At 42.8% G+C, this 21,261-nt stretch overlaps 2 protein-coding genes across 2 annotated transcripts in view; one reads left to right on the top strand and one right to left on the bottom strand.

The window, feature by feature from the left end:
- The window catches only part of sidt2 (SID1 transmembrane family, member 2), a 17,608-nt gene extending 16,624 nt beyond the window's left edge, over positions 1-984 (top strand). The window contains exons 26-27 of the mRNA XM_013914272.1: positions 1-108; positions 197-984. Coding sequence (XP_013769726.1) covers positions 1-108; positions 197-259 — 171 coding nt within the window. The 3' untranslated portion in view covers positions 260-984. The remainder of the gene's footprint in view (positions 109-196) is intronic.
- A 164-nt stretch (positions 985-1,148) lies between these two features.
- Positions 1,149-20,679, bottom strand: cep164 (centrosomal protein 164). The gene is made up of 29 exons (XM_005746731.1): positions 20,505-20,679; positions 20,036-20,119; positions 19,683-19,794; positions 16,736-16,961; positions 15,517-15,681; positions 15,312-15,422; positions 15,158-15,238; positions 14,897-15,001; positions 11,658-12,539; positions 11,048-11,101; positions 10,489-10,613; positions 9,932-10,239; positions 9,700-9,865; positions 9,373-9,504; positions 9,086-9,281; positions 7,114-7,191; positions 6,884-7,006; positions 5,888-6,031; positions 5,678-5,761; positions 5,533-5,601; positions 5,190-5,449; positions 4,824-5,000; positions 4,150-4,306; positions 3,961-4,068; positions 3,548-3,650; positions 2,500-2,892; positions 2,332-2,404; positions 2,112-2,231; positions 1,149-1,966 (listed from the first exon to the last, which is right to left on the bottom strand). Exons 2-29 carry the CDS (start codon positions 20,112-20,114, stop codon positions 1,870-1,872), a joined length of 4,728 nt encoding a protein of 1,575 aa, XP_005746788.1. The 5' UTR covers positions 20,115-20,119; positions 20,505-20,679; the 3' UTR covers positions 1,149-1,869.
- Positions 20,680-21,261: the final 582 nt, after the last annotated feature.

The raw sequence follows: 21,261 nt of genomic DNA, 5'->3' as shown, positions 1-21,261 counted from the left end.
CCAGCTGAGTCTCGTGAGCACAACAGGGACTGCATCCTGCTATCATTCTTTGACGACCACGACATTTGGCATTTCCTGTCCTCCATCGCCATGTTTGGATCCTTCTTGGTATTATGAGTCATGTTTAAGTTTGTTTAAACATGCAGGATATGCAGTTGGTCTAGAATGAGGCGTTAAAACCTTAATATCCCCTCAGGTCCTCCTGACCATGGACGACGACCTCGACACCGTCCAGAGAGACAAAATCTACGTCTTCTAGATTTGCCAGATCTGCGAAGAGCTCTGCTCTTTCTCTCTGCCTTATCACCCTGTCTGTTTGCATCCCCTCCATCTTTTTCAAAAAGCACAGCCAGTAGCCTGTTTCTGGGCTGTCGATGAGCACCTCTCTGCCTCGTGGAGAGTCGGGGAGGAGCAACAGGCCCCTCCCTCTACCTGCGTGGACACTAATGTGCCAATAGAAGCCGGAACGTCGTCGAGCGATGCTGAAGTGTTTCGTCCTCTCGCTGCCATCATCGATGTAACTGTTGTGAGCACCGTTTACTGCTGACGATTAACGGTGTGCATTCTCGCTTGACACGAAACTCGTCCACTTTAACTTATTTTCTATTGTCTGCATTACATTTGGCCTGGAAGTCAGCAATGTATTTTAATTACTGTTTGTAGCCTGTTTATATGCTGTGTGTGTTTGTACAGGTGTGTGCGTGCGTGCGTGCGTGTTTTCAAAAATAATTGCGGGAAGATGAATCCTGTCCAGTCTGTGGCCTTCAATGTTCTAATCATAGTAGTCACAATACTGTGTTCTGATTGGTCAGATCTGCAAGCTAGCCGTCCTCCTCCTTGAGGGAATATCCATGAAGACATGATTGTATTTACTTGTAACTGCCCTTAAGTGTGACTCTTAAAGGTATTTTTGCACTCTACAAAAAATGAATTTTATTGTCAGGCATTGCAGTGAAAGGATACTCAATAAAGGTCTTTTCTGAAGTGTGGTCTATTTTTCCAATACTTGGCTTTGATAAGATCATCTGGGGCACAACAGCTCCACCCACCTGCTGTTTGGATCTTCTGTTTGAGAGGGGCAGCCATTCAGAAGTAACCTGGCTTAATTACTGAGCCCAATTTAGAGCAGCTCACAATTTAACCACAAGTTTTTCCACTGGAAATCATTCGCACATTAAAAATGTTTTATTAAAATATTTCATAGAAAAATACAATATTTACACAAATATGTAACAGGCACAACTAGTCGACAGCTCACTATTACTGATATGCAAACACCAGGAGACTGGACATTAAAAAACATTTTTCAAAGTGGATTGGCTTCACTGTCTTTACAAAAACAACAGGAAATTCAGTCTCTGTTAAAAAGTGCATTACATAAACGGTTAACCTCCATCAGGCCGTGTTGTGGAAGGAAAGGTTTCAGCAATAGAGAAATCGCACAGGACACTTCTCTGTGATTGTCTTATACTTATTAGGAAAACCCAACCCGACACAAGTGAACTACAGCTTTTGTCCACAGAGTGGATAAGTTCTGGCATGGACCTCTAACCCTGCATTTGTTTGCCTGAAAAAATAATAAAAGTAGTTTCTAGTGTTGGAGGATAAAAGTCCTCAGCCCTCTCAGATATGTAACCTCCCTGAATGAACAGCCATGTCCTCTAGAGTGAGCTCTTCCTCTGGGAAGAGCAGAGGAAGCTGAACGATCCCTGAAAATTTTCTGAACCGACATATTTAATTATATTAATTATATTTAATTTTAAAAGAAGAAGAAGGAGGAATGTAAACATCACAATGCAGACGTGTCACAGTCAGTAATACAAAGTCCTCGGTAACGGTCTCGGTAGAGGGAGGCCGTGCATCATGTTGTCAGTAATGATAGACTCTGATCTGATTGTTGTCATCCAGGCCCAGCTGGACCAGCCCGCTCTTTGAGGAGGGAGCCTGATAGCGGGTGAACAGCGGTCTGAACGGTGGAGTTAAAGATGGCAGGTACAACCCAAGGTGAACTTAGACTAGAGATGTTTGCAAAGTAAAAATTTAAAAAGGAAGTTATATGAAATAAAGGAGAACTAGAGGATGGACTGTGTGTTAGAGTGATGGAAGGATACATGCTGGTGTCTTTCTTGCGCATTTCCAGCCACCTCTTGTTGCCGTCTATCAGCCCCTGCAGCCTTTGGCCGTCCATCTCAGCTGATCTCGGTGTGGAGTGAAGCGCCCGGCTGTGTTCACTGAGACACACACAGGAGTTACCGTAAGTACACTTAAAACAGCGTTTGTGTGGAATCTGCTACACAGGCTTGATTAAAGGTGTATTGTAGGTTGCAGTACTTCAGAGGAGTGTATGATGAGTAAGCCGTGGAGGGTCTTGTTGTGCTGGAACCGAGCGGGGCAACAGCTGCTCCTGGACAAGAGAACAATGACATAATTTGTACAACTTTGTTTTGTTTTTCCCCCAACGAGTGCTGTTGTTGGTGCACCACTAATCCAACAACATACCAGGGAATATCTGGCTCCAGCGGCTGTTGAGGGTGTCCCTGGATGCCCTCAGCTCACTGCTGATGGGCGTGCTGAAGAGTGGGGAGGCTGCAGGGCCGCTCTGAGTCGCCCAGCTCCACGGTGGCTCTGAGGGCCTCTCCAGAGGAGGAGGCGAGGCTAAGGAGCTGGTTCCCAGGTTGTACATCTGAGCAATGACAGGAGCTGATGAGGAGGAGGTAGGAGCTAGAGTGGAGTGAGGATGAGACAGAGGTGGAGGGAAAGCTGCGTAAGGTGTGGTGCTCTGCTGCTGGGTCAGCGAACCCAAGGCACCCAGGACGGTGTTGAGCTGGCCTGAGATCTGCTGCAGTGACTCTGCTAATTCCTGGACTTTGGCTGGAACAGTGGGAATATCACCTGAAGAGAGAGGGAGGAGGAGAGTGTAGATTTGCAGAGGTAAGAGAAAATACAACAGGTGAGTTCTTCAAACTGGTAGGAGCGGCTCTCTGGGGACGCACTAGAGCCAAAATGATTGTCTATTAACAGCTGATTTGTGAAGTTTATATACAGAAACATTGGCTCTGACACACAAATCAAAGGGCCACTTATAGTCCCCAATCATAAATCAGAGTATGGTATAGGTTACCTTAGATCTGCTAATTCAGTATACTTTGAAAGGGGCTTTACTCTCAGCCCATAGCTACAGGGGAACATGTTACTTCCATCCATCTTCTTTTGCCTTAGCAAGGGCTTGTTTGTGGGGGCAGCAGCTAAAGTACAGCTGTAGGAGTCCAGGAGGAATCCCAGTCAGATGCCCAAACCAGAAGCAAGAAAAATAAAGCGCATTGACAAAATCGGTCTTTTTACACCTTTACAGGGTGCGTTGTTGATAACTTTGACTTTATTGAGGCTGTGTAACACTGACACATATTCCAGGAGCGCTGACACTCAGTCTGAGCACTCAGTGTTAAAGGCGAATGCTGAACCCCAAGCGGTGAACTGGCAGAGCCCACATGTTGGATTTAGACTGAAATGTGAAAATCCTGTTCATTGTCTGGCGAGCATGCATTACCTGTCCCATATGGCGGTTCCACGGTGCTGCTGAGGTCTGACTCACTCACATCAAAGGTTACCTTCCTTCCTCCGGCGAGCCGAGACAAATCCTCAAACAGCGGCTACGTGGAAAAAGCACCAGGGCGTTACAGTCATCACGACATTCCATTAAAAGTGTGAATTCCCTTCTGCTACACCTCAAATCTAATCCAGGTTATATTTCCAATCCACTGAGACACATTTCATCCTTGCATATAAAGTGTTGAGTGGCAGAAAGGTACCATGCTGCTAAATGTTCTGCTTATTTTTATAGCTTTTCATCAATTTTACTCTGTCAATATAACCTTCTACACTGATTACACAAGCTCATTCCAAGTGAGACTTTAAACAAGCTCACAGAAGAGCACAAATACATGCTGATGACCTCCTGACCTCTTTGGCTATAGAGTTCTCTAGCTGCAGAAGCTGCTCCTCTTTCCTCCGCAGGAGACTGTTTCCTCTCTGAACCGTCCGCTCCAGCTCCGCCACACTGTTGGCCTCCTGACAAAGGGAGGGGAAATTCCCATCTTGTTTAAAAAAAAAAAATCCGATTGAGGTTTAACACGTGAGGCTTCCCCTTACCTGCTCAAGGTTTATCATCGTCTCTTCGGTCGCTCCTCCCTGAGCAGGGTGGGCCTGCAGGGCCGCCTGCCTCTTCATCAGCCGGCTGCTCTCTCTCTCCAGGAAGAGTTTGGTCTTCTGGATGGAAGCGCCATGTGAGGAGATGTACCGCCGGAATCTGGACACGTAGAGGTGTGGGGATGGGAAGTGTTGAAGGTAGACACGCACCAAAAACTCGAATGTTTTGATATTTCTATCATACAAACATTAGAACTAGAAACATGCACGCTTCAAAACAATGAAAGGAAGAGTTTTAATCAGTACAACATCAAGTCACTTAAACTTCTGGTATTGGTCTTGTTAGTTAAGTAGCAGGGGGGGTTGTTACGGTAGTCAGTTTTAGCTGATTTAGTACTGAGGACATAAACAACAAGTGCATAAGAGGGGTAACAATGAAAAAAACCCAAATCTGTAATGTCAGATCCGGGAGGAGCGCTGCTTTCACAGCATCTGTCATCTTATTAGGAGTAGTCTACCTCAAAGGTTTTTCGATTTTTAGGATTCGGCTATTTTTTTAGATTGACAAAATGATAAGAACAAAATGCTGGAAAGTACCAAACCATAAACAAACCCCTAATCCTGAAAATTTATAACTGTTTATTCTGTGATTGGTACTGTGTGTGTGCTCCCCTTACTCATCCATGCTGCTGTTGCTGTCAGGTACAGGGGAAAGAGGCGGCTCCTCCAGGTCATCTACATGTAGTGATGTGTCTCTTCTGTCACTGGAGGGCGGCGGCGTCTTCTCTGCCTTCTTCTTTCTGTCCTGCTCTTGTTCCGCGGACGTGCTCGCCCCTTCACCTCGTTCCAGCTCACTGAGAAAACGACAGCAGACTTTTCACATGGAATCATATTTAAAGCCATTAAAAAAGCTAAACAAATACAAAACAAGACAATTCTACATATGCAAGGCGACAGTCATTCTGTCATTTAATACTGAGGCAAATCTATGAGTACCAATCAGAGCTTTTATTTTGAAAGCTATTAGTGTAGGAAGCCTCTACCTGACTCTGTGGCTGAGGCGGTCACATCTCTCCTGCAGCAATGCCACCTTGGTCTCCAGGTGCTCCTTGTCCTCCCTGGCTCTCCTGCTCTCTTCCCTGGCTCGGTCCAACTCCTCCCTGAGCCTCTCCTCCTTCTCCTTGGCCTCACTCCTCTCCTCCCTGGCTCTGTTGATGAGTTCTCTGGCTTGGGCTGTCTCTTCTCTCATCCTCTCGAGTTCCTCTCTCAGCCGGTCTCTTTCCTGGATCAGCCGAGGTAAGGCCTGACGGAGGAAAAAAGGAAAGTTGGCAGATCGCAAAGCAAGTGAATAAAATCTGTTCATTAGGAGAGAGCATGGCTTCACACCTCTATCTGTCGGTCCACTTCCTGCTCCTCTTGTCCAAGCAGCTTCCTCCTCCTCTTCAGATCTGCTGCCTGATAGGAGACAGAAATTGATTAGTCCATGTGGTTCAGATACCTCTTAACAGAGCACATATTGTTTAAAACGGACCTTGGTCTGCAGCATGGCCTCCTGGCTCTTCAGCTCTTTGGCTCTCAGCTCCAGCTGATCCCCCAAATCCTGCAGCTCTGACTCCTACACAAAGAGATAAGATGACTTCCTTTTAGAAAAGGCTAACCTTTACCCTTCCTTGGCACAGCTTAGCAAATATTATGTAAACCCCACCTCAGAGTTAGCATTCGTGTGTCTGTCCTGACTTACCTTGCGTGAGTGTGCCAGCTCAGTCTTTTGTATCTGTGCATCCAGCTGTAAGCGGAGCTTCTCCAGCTGGACAGCATGTGAGGCCTGCAATCGCTCTCTGTCCTCCTGCAGAGTGGACAGCAAGCGCTCCCTCTGAGCCGTCTCCTAGGACACAGACACAATGACGTGACTGATAGTAAGTATCCTGCTTGTTTACAAAAAAAGCCTTGAGGCAAAAGCTTGTGATACTAGTCCACTGTTTAAAATTAAACACAAACGTGACACCGTGTGAGAAAAGCTATTCTTTACTTTAAAGTCCAAAGCATGTGTGGTGTTGTTTTAACAGCTCAGTCTCTCTTTTCCTAGATTCAGACCTGTTATATGCATTTCCAGATTGTTTTTTTCACAGCCTCTCTTAGAGTAAGTTATTTAGCTCCTCTTAAAGTTCTCCCTGACTGAATCTGACCGACTCCTCTTAAACAGAAGATGGAAACAGCAGGTGAGTCAGTCTTCTATGCCTGAGCTGGCCAGATTAAGGAAATCTGCACTTACTAACATCATTTGGAGCCAAGAGTAGAAATAAACTGCCTCTTTAGAGCAGTCTGAAATGCTGATATGCCAATCAGACTGATATTAGCCATTTGCTGACATTTATGTACAAAGGAAGGAGAAACATCCTTCAACCATGTTATGAATGTTGATGTTGCATACTTTGTCCACCAGAGGGCACTCTGCAACTTTCCTTTTGGCAAAAAGCTTGGTTGGAAACAGATGTTAGGAGCAGAGTCGGGTCGAGCATAAACAAATCATTCAGTATCTTATTAAGCACTTATAAATAACCATATGTGGAAATCTGGTTATGTTTGGTGAATATCGGCTGAAACAACAGTTTTTTTAATCGGTATCGGTCTTAAAAATATCAGCCAGGCTCTAGTCTGAAGATCATTTCTTACTTGAAAGTTTGGCTATATGTTTATAAGAATCTACAGTACAACTAAATCTGAAACGCTCCCTGACCTCGTCTAGATATTTCTCTCTTATGCTGTTCATCTCTCTCCTGTGGTCGTTCCTCAGCTGCTCCAGCTTCCTCTCGTGATCCCGCTGCACTTCCTCTCGCACTTCCTGGAGCACATCGGTCAGCTGGGCAGCGGTGCAGAAAAGGGGGAAGGAAAATTTTTTAAAAAGAAGTTATAACCCATTCTAATGCTACTAGTGATTCAATGCTGTATAAAAATGTGTCCTCTAACCTCGCGGTGGTACTCGGCCAGCTGCAGCTCAGGCCGCGGACTCATCATCAGCTCCCTCCTCCTCTCTGTGCTTCTGACCTTTATACACACAAAAAAGTGCAAACACAGACAGATCATTAATCCGTGTTTGTTGTGTTCGTGTACTATCAAAGCAAACCCATGGATCGGTTGGTTTTAATGTTTACATTAGTATATCACACTACCACAAAGATCATTTGGCAGTTTAAACTGAGACCATTTAGATCCTGGCAATGTCTGTCTTTACAAAAACTAAAAAAAACAAAGCTACAACTGTATGGTGACGCAGACACTTTAGGACTTTAGGTCATGGACATAAAATATGTTGGTATGTTAGTACCACTGTGATCAAGAATTCTTGCCCTGAGTGACAAGTCTAACTAGAAATGGAGTTACAAGGACTAGGTCACAACAAAACTGACTTCTGGAGTCCTTTCACTACACAAGACAACAAACATCCAGGTTTAACCTACCAGCATCTAGTGTGAGTCAGTGGTTTGTTTTTCAGTCCAGATTGCTTCATAACAAGGACAATATTTGACTATTTACTGAACCCAACTTTAATCTTGATTTCTCCCATGAAAGCAGCTACAATACATTTGCTTCCTTCAGAACGTGTATGATCACTTTTCTATAAATCGCAATAACAATCTTAATAAATCAAGATAGGAAAAAAACTTTCACCTATCAGGGGCGGATCTAGAGAAAGTTTCGTAGGGTGGCATGGAAATCAAATGGGATGGCAAAATCTAAGCCTTTTTTGAAACACATATGCAGGTGTTACACACGGTTAAAATGATTTAAATGCAGTAAGTATACACATGTTTCATATAAATATAGTCTATAACTTAGTTATTTTCTGTAGCTCACATAATTAAACTTTTCAGTTACATAACACGTGAATTTTGACTTTATGTACTGTATAGCCTGTATAATAAAGAAATACATATAAAAATATAGTTTTTTAATCAGAAGTCTGGATTTAGTGGCCTGTCACTAAAATTTAAAAACTGATGTATACTTTGAAGTCCAAACTTTCAACACAAGCTGAAATAGAGACTCAGCGTGGCTCCAGCTTGTTGCTATGTCAGCTTAATCACATGCCGGTCCTGCAATTCAGAGGTGCAGCACACACAGTGTTAAGAACAGTCACCTTCATTCCACCTTCAAAGTGTTAATGCTATCTTATCTTAATAAACAACACCGTCATATGCAAAACTAGGGTGGCACTAGAGGTGGCAAGGGATCATTTTAGGGTGGCACATGCAACCCCATGCCACTCCTCTAGATCCGCCCCTGTCACCTGTCACCAACAGCCCCGGGTTTGAGTTCCCTCACCTATAATAAATGATCTCCCACATGGAGACAAGATTAATCACAATATAAAAGCAAATGTGTACTTTATTTCAGACAGGTATATGACACACAGTTAGTTTAATAGGATTCTATTAAAGGGATACCTTCTCATAACTACATACAGGATGTGGCCTCTATAATTATTAAAGCAGCTATCAAAATATAGCCCCCACAGTAAGAGAACTCTCACCTCATGCGTTACATGTCACTTAACATTTTATTTTAAAAGTTCGAGCATTGCTGCTCAGCAGTCCAGGGTCTTCTTTGTCTTACTGCTTCATAATGTGTCAAATGTTTCAGGATGGTGAAAGGCTAGCATTGTTACTGCAGCATGAAGCCATGCTGCAGTAACAGATGCAGTATGCGGTTTAGCATTGTCTTGCTGAAATATGAAAGGCCTTCCCTGAATCTGGATGGGAGCATGTGGTGCTCTAATTTCATTCCATCACAGATGCAGGATTTTGAACTGAGTGCTAGTAATAAGTTGGATGGTCCCCCTCCTCTTTAGTCCAGTGAACACTGTGATTTATCTGACCTAAATATCCCTATAAAGACAAGCTGTCTGAGGATAAAAAAAATCAGCAGCATCAACAGTTACCTCCTGTTTCAGAGAGTCCAGTTTCTCCTTCCTCTCTCTCTGGAGCCTCTTCTTCTCTGTCTCCAGCTCTTCTTCTAACTCCGCCTTCAGTCGCTCGATGTCCCGTGTCTTCTGGGCCTCCAGTCTTTCCCGCGCTGCAGTTTGCTCTTCCTCTAGAGTGACACGTACCTCCTTTAACAGGACTTCACTCTCTTCCCTGCACACGACGCAGATGTTAATGTTAATACAGGGATTGTGTTTTTTCACTTCTTTAGGGGCGACTGTGCTGATGTGTGTTAAGCGTTGACCTGAGTTTGTGTTGCTGCTGCTCCCTCTCCCTCTTCGTAGACTCTCTGAGCTCCTCCAACATTCTGTCAGACTCCTCGTTCAGCCTGGTCTCCTCCTCTCTCCTTCTAGACAGGAGGTGCTGCCGTAAAGCCCTGAGGGAGAGGCATGTAAATTCAGAAGCATTTGTGTATGTAGTTACAACAACAAAAAACCTTTGGAAGCAAAGGAGCTTCATCAATTCGCGGATTCACACCTCATGAAATAATAACAATAAAGAGCAGGAAGTACACAACACAGTACAAAAACAAATTTAAAGGTGCTGTCTTTGAGTTTGACCTCCTACCAACCTCAGTCTTTCCTCAGTCTCCCCCCTCAGTTTCTCTTCCTCCTCCTCCTCTTCTCTTTTCAGCTCTTCCCGGAGGAGACGAATCCTCTCTTCTTTTTCCTTAGCTATGCGCTCCTTCTCCTCCTCTATCTCTCGGTCAGCTTTCCTCCTTTCCCTCTCCATCTCCTCTCTTTCCTTCTTACTCCTCTCCTCTCTCTCTAGCCTCTTTCTCTCCTCTTCCTCTTCTTTCTCACTCTCTTTCTTCTCCCCATCTTTCCGGCTTCTCCCTCTCGGCTCTTCTTCCAAAGCCCTCTCTTGTTTTTTTAAGGAGCGTTTAACACCATCAGCTTGGATGCTCAAAAACCGTGCCTGTCGGCCCCTGGAAGTTTCAGGCCTCTCAAATCCCAGAGGTACGCCGAGGCCCTGGGCCATTTGCCTGGGGGTGACAGCCTGGTCTGAATGCGAGGAGATGGAGGGTGACGGTGAAAGGCTGGACTGGTGAAGGACAAGCCGGTCAACTTTATGCACTGGGGATGTGTCTCTGTCTTTGGCCAGCACATGGCTAAAATAAAAGAATGAGAGCAAAAGAGTTAAAAGGTGTTGTATTTGTTCATCATAATTCTATGAACAGGCAAGAAGGGCATAAGTCTAAAGCTTTCTTTATAAACTGTAAATGTTGTAAAAAGTAGATGTTTCTTTACTAAAAAAAACAAAATAGACCGAGTGCTAAGTGCAACTTCTTAAGAGGATAAAGTCACATAAAATCAACAAAGCAGATATTTTTGAGGACCAATATGTAAACCAAAGGCACCTCTTGCTGCCCTCTCCTCCTTTCCTTTCCCCCTTTTCTCCTTTCTCCTCCTCCTTCTCCTCTGTTTTTTCCAGCGGACTGACAGCATCAGACAGATCGTTGATGTCCAGAGCCTTCTGCGACAGCTGAAAGACAGAGTTTGAAATCTAAAAATCATTTATCAGATGTGTCGCAGCTGCAAATTTTTGCTTTTTTTTTTTTTTACACTGGAAGAATAAAAAGAGATTTATGCAGTTAAATGAAAGGGAAGCTTTTTGGATTTTGAAATTCTAACCCAGAAAAAGACATTTATTTTCTGAACCCTTTAGACCATTATAACTTGTCCAAGCCTGCCTATCAGTGGAACACCACAAGAAAAAAAGTGTCAACATAGCCTGTTATTAAAATAAATAAAATGTAACACCTCATAAAGGCTTTTAAGAGGCTTTTAAGATGAAATGAGTCGGGTTTTTAGGTCATGACCATGCCATATTTAAAAGAGTCTTGGGGGATTTTGGGGGGGTTTGTTTTGGCTTTTTGAGCACAGTAGGTTGAATGGTGAATGAGTTAGGGTGCATACCTTGTTATCTATGGAGGACGACGCCTCCTCAATGTTCTTACTGGCTTCAGAATTCTGCAATAGTACAGACAGTGATCATGTAACGTTCTCGCTGATAACCTATGTCTAAACAACTGAACTGCCCACAAGCAACGCTGGACATCCAAGCATGCTGTCTCTACCAAAGCCACAGAAAGACACTAAGGGTGATTCCAAGCTACAGCCTACATGCAAACACAACCAAGGCCAGACTGCAGGCAGGCACACTGCAAAATCATTGTGCAACTAAAGCAAGCACACTCTGCAGGTGAAGGGCAAGGTTGTGGGATATGACAGTTCTGTCTGAACAGAAAACTCAAACCAGCAACCTAAGGTCAGGTCAGCTTAATAAGTCTGCACTGTCAATGGGAAAATGCTCCAATCCAATCCTCAGGGGCTCAGATAGATTGACCTTTTGCCAGATTTATCATTCAGTGTGTGAATGAAGACTTCCAGGCAGGAAGTCGCAGGGCAAGTAGCAGCCCCTAAGGCAGTGGAGTTGGAGCCTGAGAGCTACTACATGCACCTGCTTGCAAAAATCAAGCAAGACTAAGACTGAGAGGCAACACAGAGGCACAACATTGGACCCTACCTCTGCAGGAAGGGAAGAATTTTTTGTCACATTTTTCATCTTCCGATCATTACTGGCTGGTTGGTCATAAGCCCCTTCCTCTTTAAACCTCTCTATAACCTCCTCCTCCTCCTCCTCCTTGCTGTCTAATGCTCTCTGGCCAACTGAGTCATCCTCTAGCTCCACTCCCCCCCTCTCTGTGTCTTCTCCTTCGCTCTGTACACATCTTTCCAACACCTCATTACTCTCTGTCAGTTTCCTCCGGCTTAGAGAGCACCTCTCCAAAACCTTATCGCTCTCCTCCTCCTGCCCTCCTTTGCTACTGGTCTCGACCTCCTCTTCCTTTCTCTCACTGTGCCCTCCGTCACTTACAGTTCTCTCAAGCTCATCCCTCTCTTTGTCAGTTCTGTCCTCCTCCCAACTTTCTCCACCTTGATCACTTTTGGAGGACTTCTTCACGACTTCACTGCTACTATCCTCACATTCCTCTTCTTCTATTTTTTGCTGCTCTTCTTTCCTCTCTATGTCTTCATCTTTGTTCTCGTCCTTATCTTCACAGCACTCTTCCTCTAGCTCATTATTTTCATCTTCCCCTTTCTTGTTCTCTCCAGCCGCTTTCCTTTGAGCATCCTCTATCTCTTTCCCCTCCTCTTGGCTTTTTCCATCTTCCTGTCTACCTTCCACATCTCCTTTTGTCTCTTTTGCTCCTTTTTCATCTTTGTCTAATGTGCTACCCTGCTGCTCTTCTTCCTCTGCCTCATTTAACTCCTCTGCTACCTCCTCTTCTGAGTGCTCAGCAGAGTGTTCAGGATCAGGAGTGACAGCATCAGCCCCTTCCTCACTGACATGATTTCCACTGCCTGTCTGCGGAGAGAGGTGGCTGTGGCGACCCTTCAGAGAATCCTGGGTGGAAGACAATGGGAAGAATGGTCCATCCATCCCACACCTTGTTAGGCAGTCAGCACATAAAAATAAATCCACCAAACAAGAACATGCATGTCCGCACAAACAAAAGACACAAACATTGTGGTTCTGGGTCTCACATTCAAACACAAGCACAAACACGGGGGATAGTTCGAGCAGGTGTGTTTTATGACTGTGATTTCCTTGTTTCAGCACTGAATCAGTACACCTTTACGCTGACAAATCAACAGGGAATTCTGTTATTCTCCCCCAAAACACACCAAATTTATGACTTTGGGTGCAAGCCTTGATTTGGTGAAAAAAAAAGTCTAAATAAGTTTACTACAGGTAAAGAAGCTAGTGATACAACTGCATTTACACAGTTGTTCTCCTTATTGATCCCTTCAGCATTTAAATCAGTCATGCATCATAATTCACTAAGGTGCATATAAAAGAAGCAAAGGTGCCTTAAACCGGCATTCCTTATAAATAAATCAGCAGGAGGCGACTCCTCCAGTCATGAAAAGAAATCTAGTTATAGAGACATCTAAGAGAAAATGACCCTTCAGCTCCCTGTGACTTCTGCAAACACTTTCTTAATGAGCTAATAGACTTAATTACTAGTTTAGTCTTACTCAATCCAACATAATGTTCACTTTGTCCCCATTAGAGTCAAGAAAGACGATAGAGCAGGGTATGGGCACACAGCGTCCCTCGGCTTCTCAGTCAGACTCAGAACTCGAGTCCAGTATGAAGACAGAGGCATCACAGCTGGACATTTGGGTCCATTTTAACCTCACATGGCAACAATAGTTGTTGCTAGGGAAATGCTGCACAAGAGCACGGAGCACATAGCAGAAATGAGACAATTTTCTCAACTTGTGTTAATTTATTTGGCATGTGAGGAAAAACTGGTTTTATTTGAAAGGAAACTCAACCTCCTGAAACATCCAGCTAAACTAGAAGGAGTCTGACTTCATGAAGCCAAGCGTGGCTTTATAAACTTGTTTTTTCACATAAGCATCAAATCTTAAATGAAATCCTCAAATTTTGTATTTTTTTCAGAACCACAGAGCACATCACTGTTCTACTAGACTACTTTTGCTAGTCGAACATTTTACAGAATATTCGTTTAGCTCAGTTGGATGAGCAGGCGACCGTATGCTGTACGGCTGAGAGCCGACAGCCTGGGTTCAAGTCCGAAACGTGGCCCTCCTGTCAGTCTTCACTTCACTATCCAATAAAGCCATAAAAAAAGAAACTGTTGCACTATCCTTAGGGAAAGGCTACAAAGTATCTGTCACTGTCCAAAAACTTATGGACCCTTCTCTAACCTCTAACTCTTCCACATTTGCTTAGGGCATAAAAACTACACACATATTAGGTCTGTCAGACTTCAAGCAACAAAGATGTGCCCGCGTTCTCAACTTTGAAAGCCATCTGTGCTCCTTTTGGTGATTGTGTTTTTCAATATAGAAATAAAGTGTGTCACAAATTTGTGCATCATTAGTAAGTAAATTGCATTTTATCCCTCAACACTTTTTTAAAATTTAATTTGGCCCGATTAACAAACCTGGCCGTGTCTGTATTATATATACATTTCAGAAAAAAAAACTATTTATATGACTTATTAAATTACATGATATAAATACAACTGCTCAGTGGTGATGGTAAGGAATTATACTGTGAATGATATACTTAAATAAATAAATTCATGAATGAGTTTTGATGGCGATGGCCCATGCTCTTGCTGTTTAGAGAGCAAAGCAGTAACAGTGGCAGTAGGAGGACAGAAGGACAAAGAGGAAGACACAGTAACAGCCGTGCCCGTAGGACAGATCCCAGCAGCACAGCAGCTGCAGGGACACACATGGGTCACAGTGCAAAGGTGAAAGGTTTAAAGGTCAAAGAAACACAAGAGAAGCAGAAACATATGGTTTAGAGACCACAGTTAGACAAGACAACAAGAAAAGTCCCTTCTTGTAATCATAAAAACACTTATAATAATATAGCACCAATACCCATTAATAACACTTCTAGTTAAACAGGCACTGAAAATACAGCAGTGTTTGTGTATTTTCTAAATCTCTCACTCTGCAGTTTTACCAGAGGAAAGGTACCCGAGACCCCCATTCTTCACAAACATATTCTGATCTTTGTACAAAATCTCTGGTTTAAAAAACAGAAACACAACAATCATTATAATACCTCGAATGTGCCGCACATTAAACAACACACCACAGCCGTTCAAAGACACACACACACACAGGTGAAGAGGGCAGAAGTGGCAGAGAGGTTTTACTTGTTGAGAGCGAGAAAGAGAGAAATGATGCGTGGACACTGTTGTGTGCTTTTACTTGTTGTGACTGCGGTTCAGGGCTGTGGTCACCAGACAGGCCCAAATCCTGCAACTCGGGCTCCGTCCTCTCCTCAGCTGGTGCTGCGCCAGTGGCATCACTTTCCTGCAGTAAACATTAACTTTAACACTGACACTGATAAACCATTAATTAGGAAACATAATTATACTTTCTATAAATGAGAAGGTGCATAATGGTCAATGCAGTTATTTGTGCCTAAATTATAACTCAGAGTAGTAAAAAGCTAGTAATCCTGTCTACCTCATACTTTAGGCTTCCTCCGAGGGCATCCAGATCCAGGTGGAGATTCTTCAATAGTCTGTCTGAATCATGAGGACTTGGCTGGAAAGAACAGTCGCTGGTTACAGAAGGACGTGAAGTGTATTTCCTGGGAGCTACAGGAAGCTAAACCAACCTCGTTTTCTGAGATTTTGTCATCATCACTGTCAAAATCGGGCAAAGTAAATGACACTCTCTCTTCCTGTCGGATGCCGAGTATTCTGGTTGCTCCACTGGTTCGAGGAGCCTGAAAAAGAATGAATGGAAGGAAGAGATTCAGATGGGATAAAAAGGGAGAAGCACAACATTTCATCCATAACGTAGCATGATGGCTCTTTTACCTGTAGGGGTTTCTTGAGGGGTTCCAACCCCCCAGAGCTGCCGAGAGACCCCCGCAGAGCAGTGGCAGATCCAGAGAGAGCGCTTTGGCTGGGGGCATCTAGACCTCGCAGGGGAGCCAGGCTGGTAAGCGAAGATTGCAGAGGTCCCAGAGACGAACTGAGGGCCTGTAGGAGAAGAGACGCAGTCGGTGATGTGAGCTCTCGCTTTTCAACAAATCCTTTTTTAGGAATGCATCGTGTTCTCTGACATGGAAGTCTAGTTTTAATATTGCAGTAGAAAGAAAATGTATTTGAGCTCTTTAGATGTTTATATTTTAATAACGTAATACCACTAATTAGACATTTCCACAACTCCTTCTGCAGCAGTCCAAAATTCCAGCCTGTGACATAAAGAACTCTCTCAGTCACAGGGAGAACACAGAGTTCTGCAGCAGATGGCCCGGACCCCAAGAGAGCCCCGATTACAACACCGAGTCAGTGGGGATTATGCAGAAGCAGATGCAGAAGACACTGAGGCAGCATAACACTGTATAAAAACATTGATAAAGTGTCCACAATGTTAGAAACTGATTTTGCAAAGTGTGCATAAAAGGACCTTGGCGGGCTAAATCTGAGCATTTTAAGGGCTAATTGAAAAAAAACAACAACAACAACACTCACAACACGACGGTGGAGCAGTGGTTAATCTCACAGCAAGAAGGTGTTGGGTTCAAATGCACCATCTGGCCGGGGCCTTTGTCTATAGGTTAGTTTAGTTGATGATTCTAAGCTGCCCACAGGTGTGAATGTGAGCATGAATGGTTGTCTGTCTCTCTTTGTCAGCCCTGTGACAAACTTGCAACCTTTCCAGGGTGTAGCCCACCTCTTGCCCTATAGCAGAAGAGATTGGCTCCAGCATGGTTAAGTGAAAGAAGCTGGATGGATGGAGGTTGGAGTTGTGAATTTCAAACGTTAAGAATCAACAGGCTAACCCTTATGAGCTCAGAAAACCTTCTAATAACCCAGTAACAAACAGTAGTTTGTTGTTCGGCTACAGTTTTAGTAGTGAAAATACGAACACACACATATACATACACGTTTGTCCCTATAACCACTTAATCAATCTATACACATCTTATTTGCAGTCCACTTATACTCAGATGCAATGTTGCTCGATAAGTAAACATAAACTTTTTGTCTAAAACAAGAAGGAAGAAAATAAATCAATAAAACCACTCACCCCATGAGTTTTGAATGGTTCCTTCTTCTTCTTCTCTTTCTTCTCCTTCTTTTCTTTCTTCTTTTTCTTGTCTTTCTTGGCTCCTGCGCCCCCAGCTGTGGCTGTGAGCTGAGCTCGCTCACGCTCCTGGGCCACCAGGCGTCGGTAGTGCTCGTCACAGGGGTGATCCCAGGTGGACTGACCCGTGGAGAAGTTGAAGTAGTAGATGTCCCCTGTCACGTCCTGGCTGTGGGTAAGGAGAAAGGAAACGGGAGTCATTCACTGTTCTATTCAGTCTTGAGTCACCCCACATTTCTTTATAATTTTACTTTGAAGGTATCAGACATTCTTGAAATTATTTAAAATGGCCTTGTGCAACAACACCATTAACACTTACCAAACTGAAGGGATGAACCAGTGTGGACAACTAAAGCAAACCTGTTGTAGGAGGACAAGCTGGTGGTGCTGGATGGATCATATAACCCCACCTCCTACATTTTTATGTCCATTAAGCATTACAAATGATTATTATGCTATAACTGTCTTAATAATTATTTAGGTTTAGTTAATACATTCAGTTAAAAACCATAGAATCCATTCTTACAGTTAACACCACTCATTGAGGACATCATAATGAAGCTAAATTATATAAAACACATGAGCCAAGAATTAGAAGGATGGCTACGTTAATCTATCATCTATCTACAAGTAATAATAACTGCTTTGTAAGCCATGTGTTGCTGGGTTAGAGGCATTATTTTGTCAATAGCTCTGATGTCTCCCTGGAGAATTTGATAAGAGATGGTTGCTACACACTTTGGCATTCAGTTGTCAACAACAGACCCTCACTTGTAATTAGCTGGAAATTACACTATAATCCACACCTTGAAAACACTTTGTAAAACACCTGAATTTGCCAGAGCATACGTGAAAGGGGACTTATACAGAGGCGGAGCCAGACATTTGAAACCCCGGGGCTTAGCCCAAAAGGGTAGTATGCATGTGGGATATTTTTTTTTGGAGGGGGGGGTAGAAATGACTGAAAGATTAATAGGCTCTGTTTTGAGTTTTGTTCAAAAAAGAATGACTTCATATAGGGAAAAATATATATCACATATGCAGGACACCTTAAACTAGGTTTTTAATTAAGCAGCAAGGCAGAACAAAATCAGGGCTGTATCAAGACACGAGGACTAAACCCCAATTCAACCAGACCCAGAACTGGTCCGGGATTAAAACAGGACTACAACAGTTCAAAATCAGGACTACTTAGGACTTAACCAAGACAGAACCAGAATCAGAACTAGATGATAGTAGCACTAAAAATCATCATAGACCTGCACTACGATTATTTTTTAATTCTACCAAAGTCCACTATTTAGATTCAGAAAAGTTTATATAATAATTTAGCCTTGTTGTGCAAACAAGCCTGCATAACTTAATAAATGTAGAATTTGAAAAATAACAAACCTAAAAAGAAACACTAGGTACGAGATACATGAGTACCTATGATACGGTGATACTTTTGGTAAACAACCATTTGACTAACATGTGTGTCTCACCTGCTCTTGTTCATCTCTGTTCTGTCCTCATTCTCTCTCTCTCCCTCTCTGTTCCTCTCTCTCCCTCTCTGTTCCTCTCTCTCCCTCTTTGTGCTGACAATCATCAAATATACAGTTGAAACCAGATATTTACACACTCTTCAGATCAAAACACAAACACTTTTTTAATTGTAACATCAAATCAGACTAAATGTTTATTTTTTTTAGGTTGATAAATATAAAAAACATATTTGTTAACTTTCTATCTGTATTTCTTAATTGCAAATGGCACCAAATTGTATTCAAAACTGAGCCACACTTATGGAGCTCCACAATTCTTTTCCTGGTGTTTTGGTTGACATCTCTTGATTATCCCATGTCAAAGAAACAGGCTCTGTGTTTTGCCTTATATGCGTTCACAGGTGTGCCACCAATTTACTCACATGGACTCTACTAACCTATCAGAAGCTTCTTCAGCTCAGAACAGAATCGTCTGGAGTTTTCTTATTAATTAACAATAAACTTAGTGTATATGTACTCCTAAATTTGATGAAAGTGATAAAAAATAGAAGCTCTGTCTCTCTTTATTCTGACATTTAACTAATTCAAAAGATATTTCAATATTTATTTATCCAAAACAAAACAAGTTTACTCTAAATTGATGTTGTACAGTGAAAAAATGTTTTTGTGTTTTCCATAAAGTGTATGTAAATATCTGGTTTCAACTGTGAATATACTGCTGTGTATTGAAATTCCTCTTGTTTTGCATAGAAATATACTGAACAACATACAAAGCATAATATATAAAATACTACTAAGTTTTTTCTTTGAAAGAAGCCCCTTATGTCCATTCTTGTATATCAGTGCGTTACTGAAACCGATTTATTTAGCCGTGGAGGGAAACAACTGAAAATATGAAATAAACATACATGTAAGCTAAGAGTCTCTAAAGAAACAGCATTGTTGTTGTTCGGCTTTTCATTTCACCATTTGTTGATTCACTCGAAGAGCAAGTAACGTAATATGGGTCAAGTGATCAGTTTGATATCAATCTTTCGTGATACACCGTCATATTTACATTATTTGTACAGTACGAATGATTTGCTTTGGTACCTGATCGAACTTCAGTTCTCCTCTGTCTGCCTGGCTCAGTTTTAGTGTCTGAGCTCGGATCATACCAATATTAGGGGGGATTTACGCACAGTCGTAAATTCCCACAGTGTGCACTATGTGCTTCGAATATTGTGTGTAGTTTTTGTTTTATACAGTTGTCAGCCAGGCATCTAACTATGAAAAAATTACACCCCAAAAGACCCCGGGCTTCTGACAAAACAACCCGGGCTTAAGCCCAGTAAGCCGCCCCCCGCCACTGGACTTATATCTCTGGTGCTTGAGGTCCACTCCCTGGCTGCTTTCCCATTACTTACCAAGGCTTCCACTCAGGAGGCAAAGGGGCGACGATGCCCTCCCTCGCCAGCCACAGAAGCTCGGGCTCATTGTCGGGGTCAATGCCAATCTCTCTTGCATACTCTTGGATCTCTGATCAGAAGAAAAGAAGAAGAGCTGAATGCAAAGTATACACCATCATGTAGCATAGTTTTGGAAATCTCCAGAATTTAAGCCATAAAGCACTGCAGTTCTGCATGAGCTCTGTTTATGGAACCTGAATGCAACATGTTCCGGACTAATATTAGTTCAGCGTTTAGGTGTGAATAAACACAAGTAAGCCACAGTGCAGTTTAAATCTCATCAACTGTGCTGTTCAATGATGCTGGGGTACCTTGTTCAGAGGGTATATAATTCTCATCGTATTCTTCTTCGAGGATCAGCTGGTCTCCTACGAGAGCAGCTGCAGTCATGGTTACTGCAGAGACAAAACATAATTCACGCACATATTATAAAACAATGGCGACGCCGTTTGCATCAACATCTCTTTTGAAAACGGCAGGTTTTGCGTTGTCGTTTAGCTAAAGGGGTAAAATTTACACATTAGCTAACTTTTGTCGCATATTTGTTGTACACTGACTAACAATGTTTAGCATGGGGAAAAGGGCTTCTGGGCTAAAGCCACAGTCAGCATACAATCAACATATAATCCTTGCTGAGGACAGCAATTAGGGTCGGGGAGTAAAAGGAGCGAAATAAATCTAATTAATCTAACGTTAGCATCTCAGCTAATTTCCACGTTAGCGTAACGTTAGCTCAGGAAGCTAAGTAGTTGGAAGGCAGATTAGAGCCGAGCCGTTTACCTTCCCAACTTTAAATTAACCTCTGTGGAAGCAACGCTTAGCAGTCAGTTCTTTGACGGCGGCATTGTGCACAAAGACAGGGGAAAGATGCGAAAGTTACACTCCTAACAACATCTCCAAGGACGCTTCCTTCGTTTCCTGTTGGAGACGTTTGAATCTGACTGGCTGAGCCACTCGAGGCGTTCACATGTACTCGGAAACTCAGCAATTGTCAGTATATCCAGTTTATGTGTATTACAGTACATGGTGAAATTAGACTTTAACAGAGGTGTTAACGGTGAGCATACTGTCATTTATTTTAGTTTACGCATATAGACTCAAAATAAAAATAAAATGTCTGAAATATATGAATAAAATCTGTTCATATGATACGACAACGTTAATATGAAAAGTATGGTTTGCAAAATGGTTTTGAGACTTGCTATGATGTATCTCTTGGAGACTGGTACTGGCAAAAACACAGGAGGCCAAGCTATAGGTGATAGAGTTGAGGATACTCAGTGACCATAATGGATCAGATCCGAAATGAGTATATCAGAGGGACGGCTCAGGTTGAGCATTTTGGAAAAATAGTTACAGAACCAAAGCTATGAAGGTTTTGATATGTGCAGAGGAATGACAGTGGATTTATTAGAGTTTTCAGGCAGAGGAAAAAGAGGAAGGCCACAGAGATGATTGATGGGTGTAGACAAAGAGGACACCGAGAGAGGATTGATACAAAAAGGAAGAATGGAGGGATAGAGTGAGAAAGAGGCAG

Source organism: Pundamilia nyererei, unplaced genomic scaffold (assembly GCF_000239375.1).
Source record: "Pundamilia nyererei isolate P.nyererei 1_Seehausen unplaced genomic scaffold, PunNye1.0 scaffold00182, whole genome shotgun sequence".
Taxonomy (NCBI): Eukaryota; Metazoa; Chordata; class Actinopteri; order Cichliformes; family Cichlidae; genus Pundamilia; species Pundamilia nyererei.
This window is presented reverse-complemented; position numbering and strand designations above follow the sequence as displayed.

Excerpts from the sequence above, each read along its gene's own strand:
- cep164 (XM_005746731.1), bottom strand. The coding sequence starts at position 20,114 with ATGACTGCAGCTGCTCTCGTAGGAGACCAGCTGATCCTCGAAGAAGAA. Across the intron at positions 7,192-9,085 it reads TGGACTCTCTGAAACAGGAG|GTCAGAAGCACAGAGAGGAG; the intron begins GTAACTGTTGAT and ends GTGTGTATAAAG. Across the intron at positions 5,450-5,532 it reads AAGTGGACCGACAGATAGAG|GCCTTACCTCGGCTGATCCA; the intron begins GTGTGAAGCCAT and ends TTCCTCCGTCAG.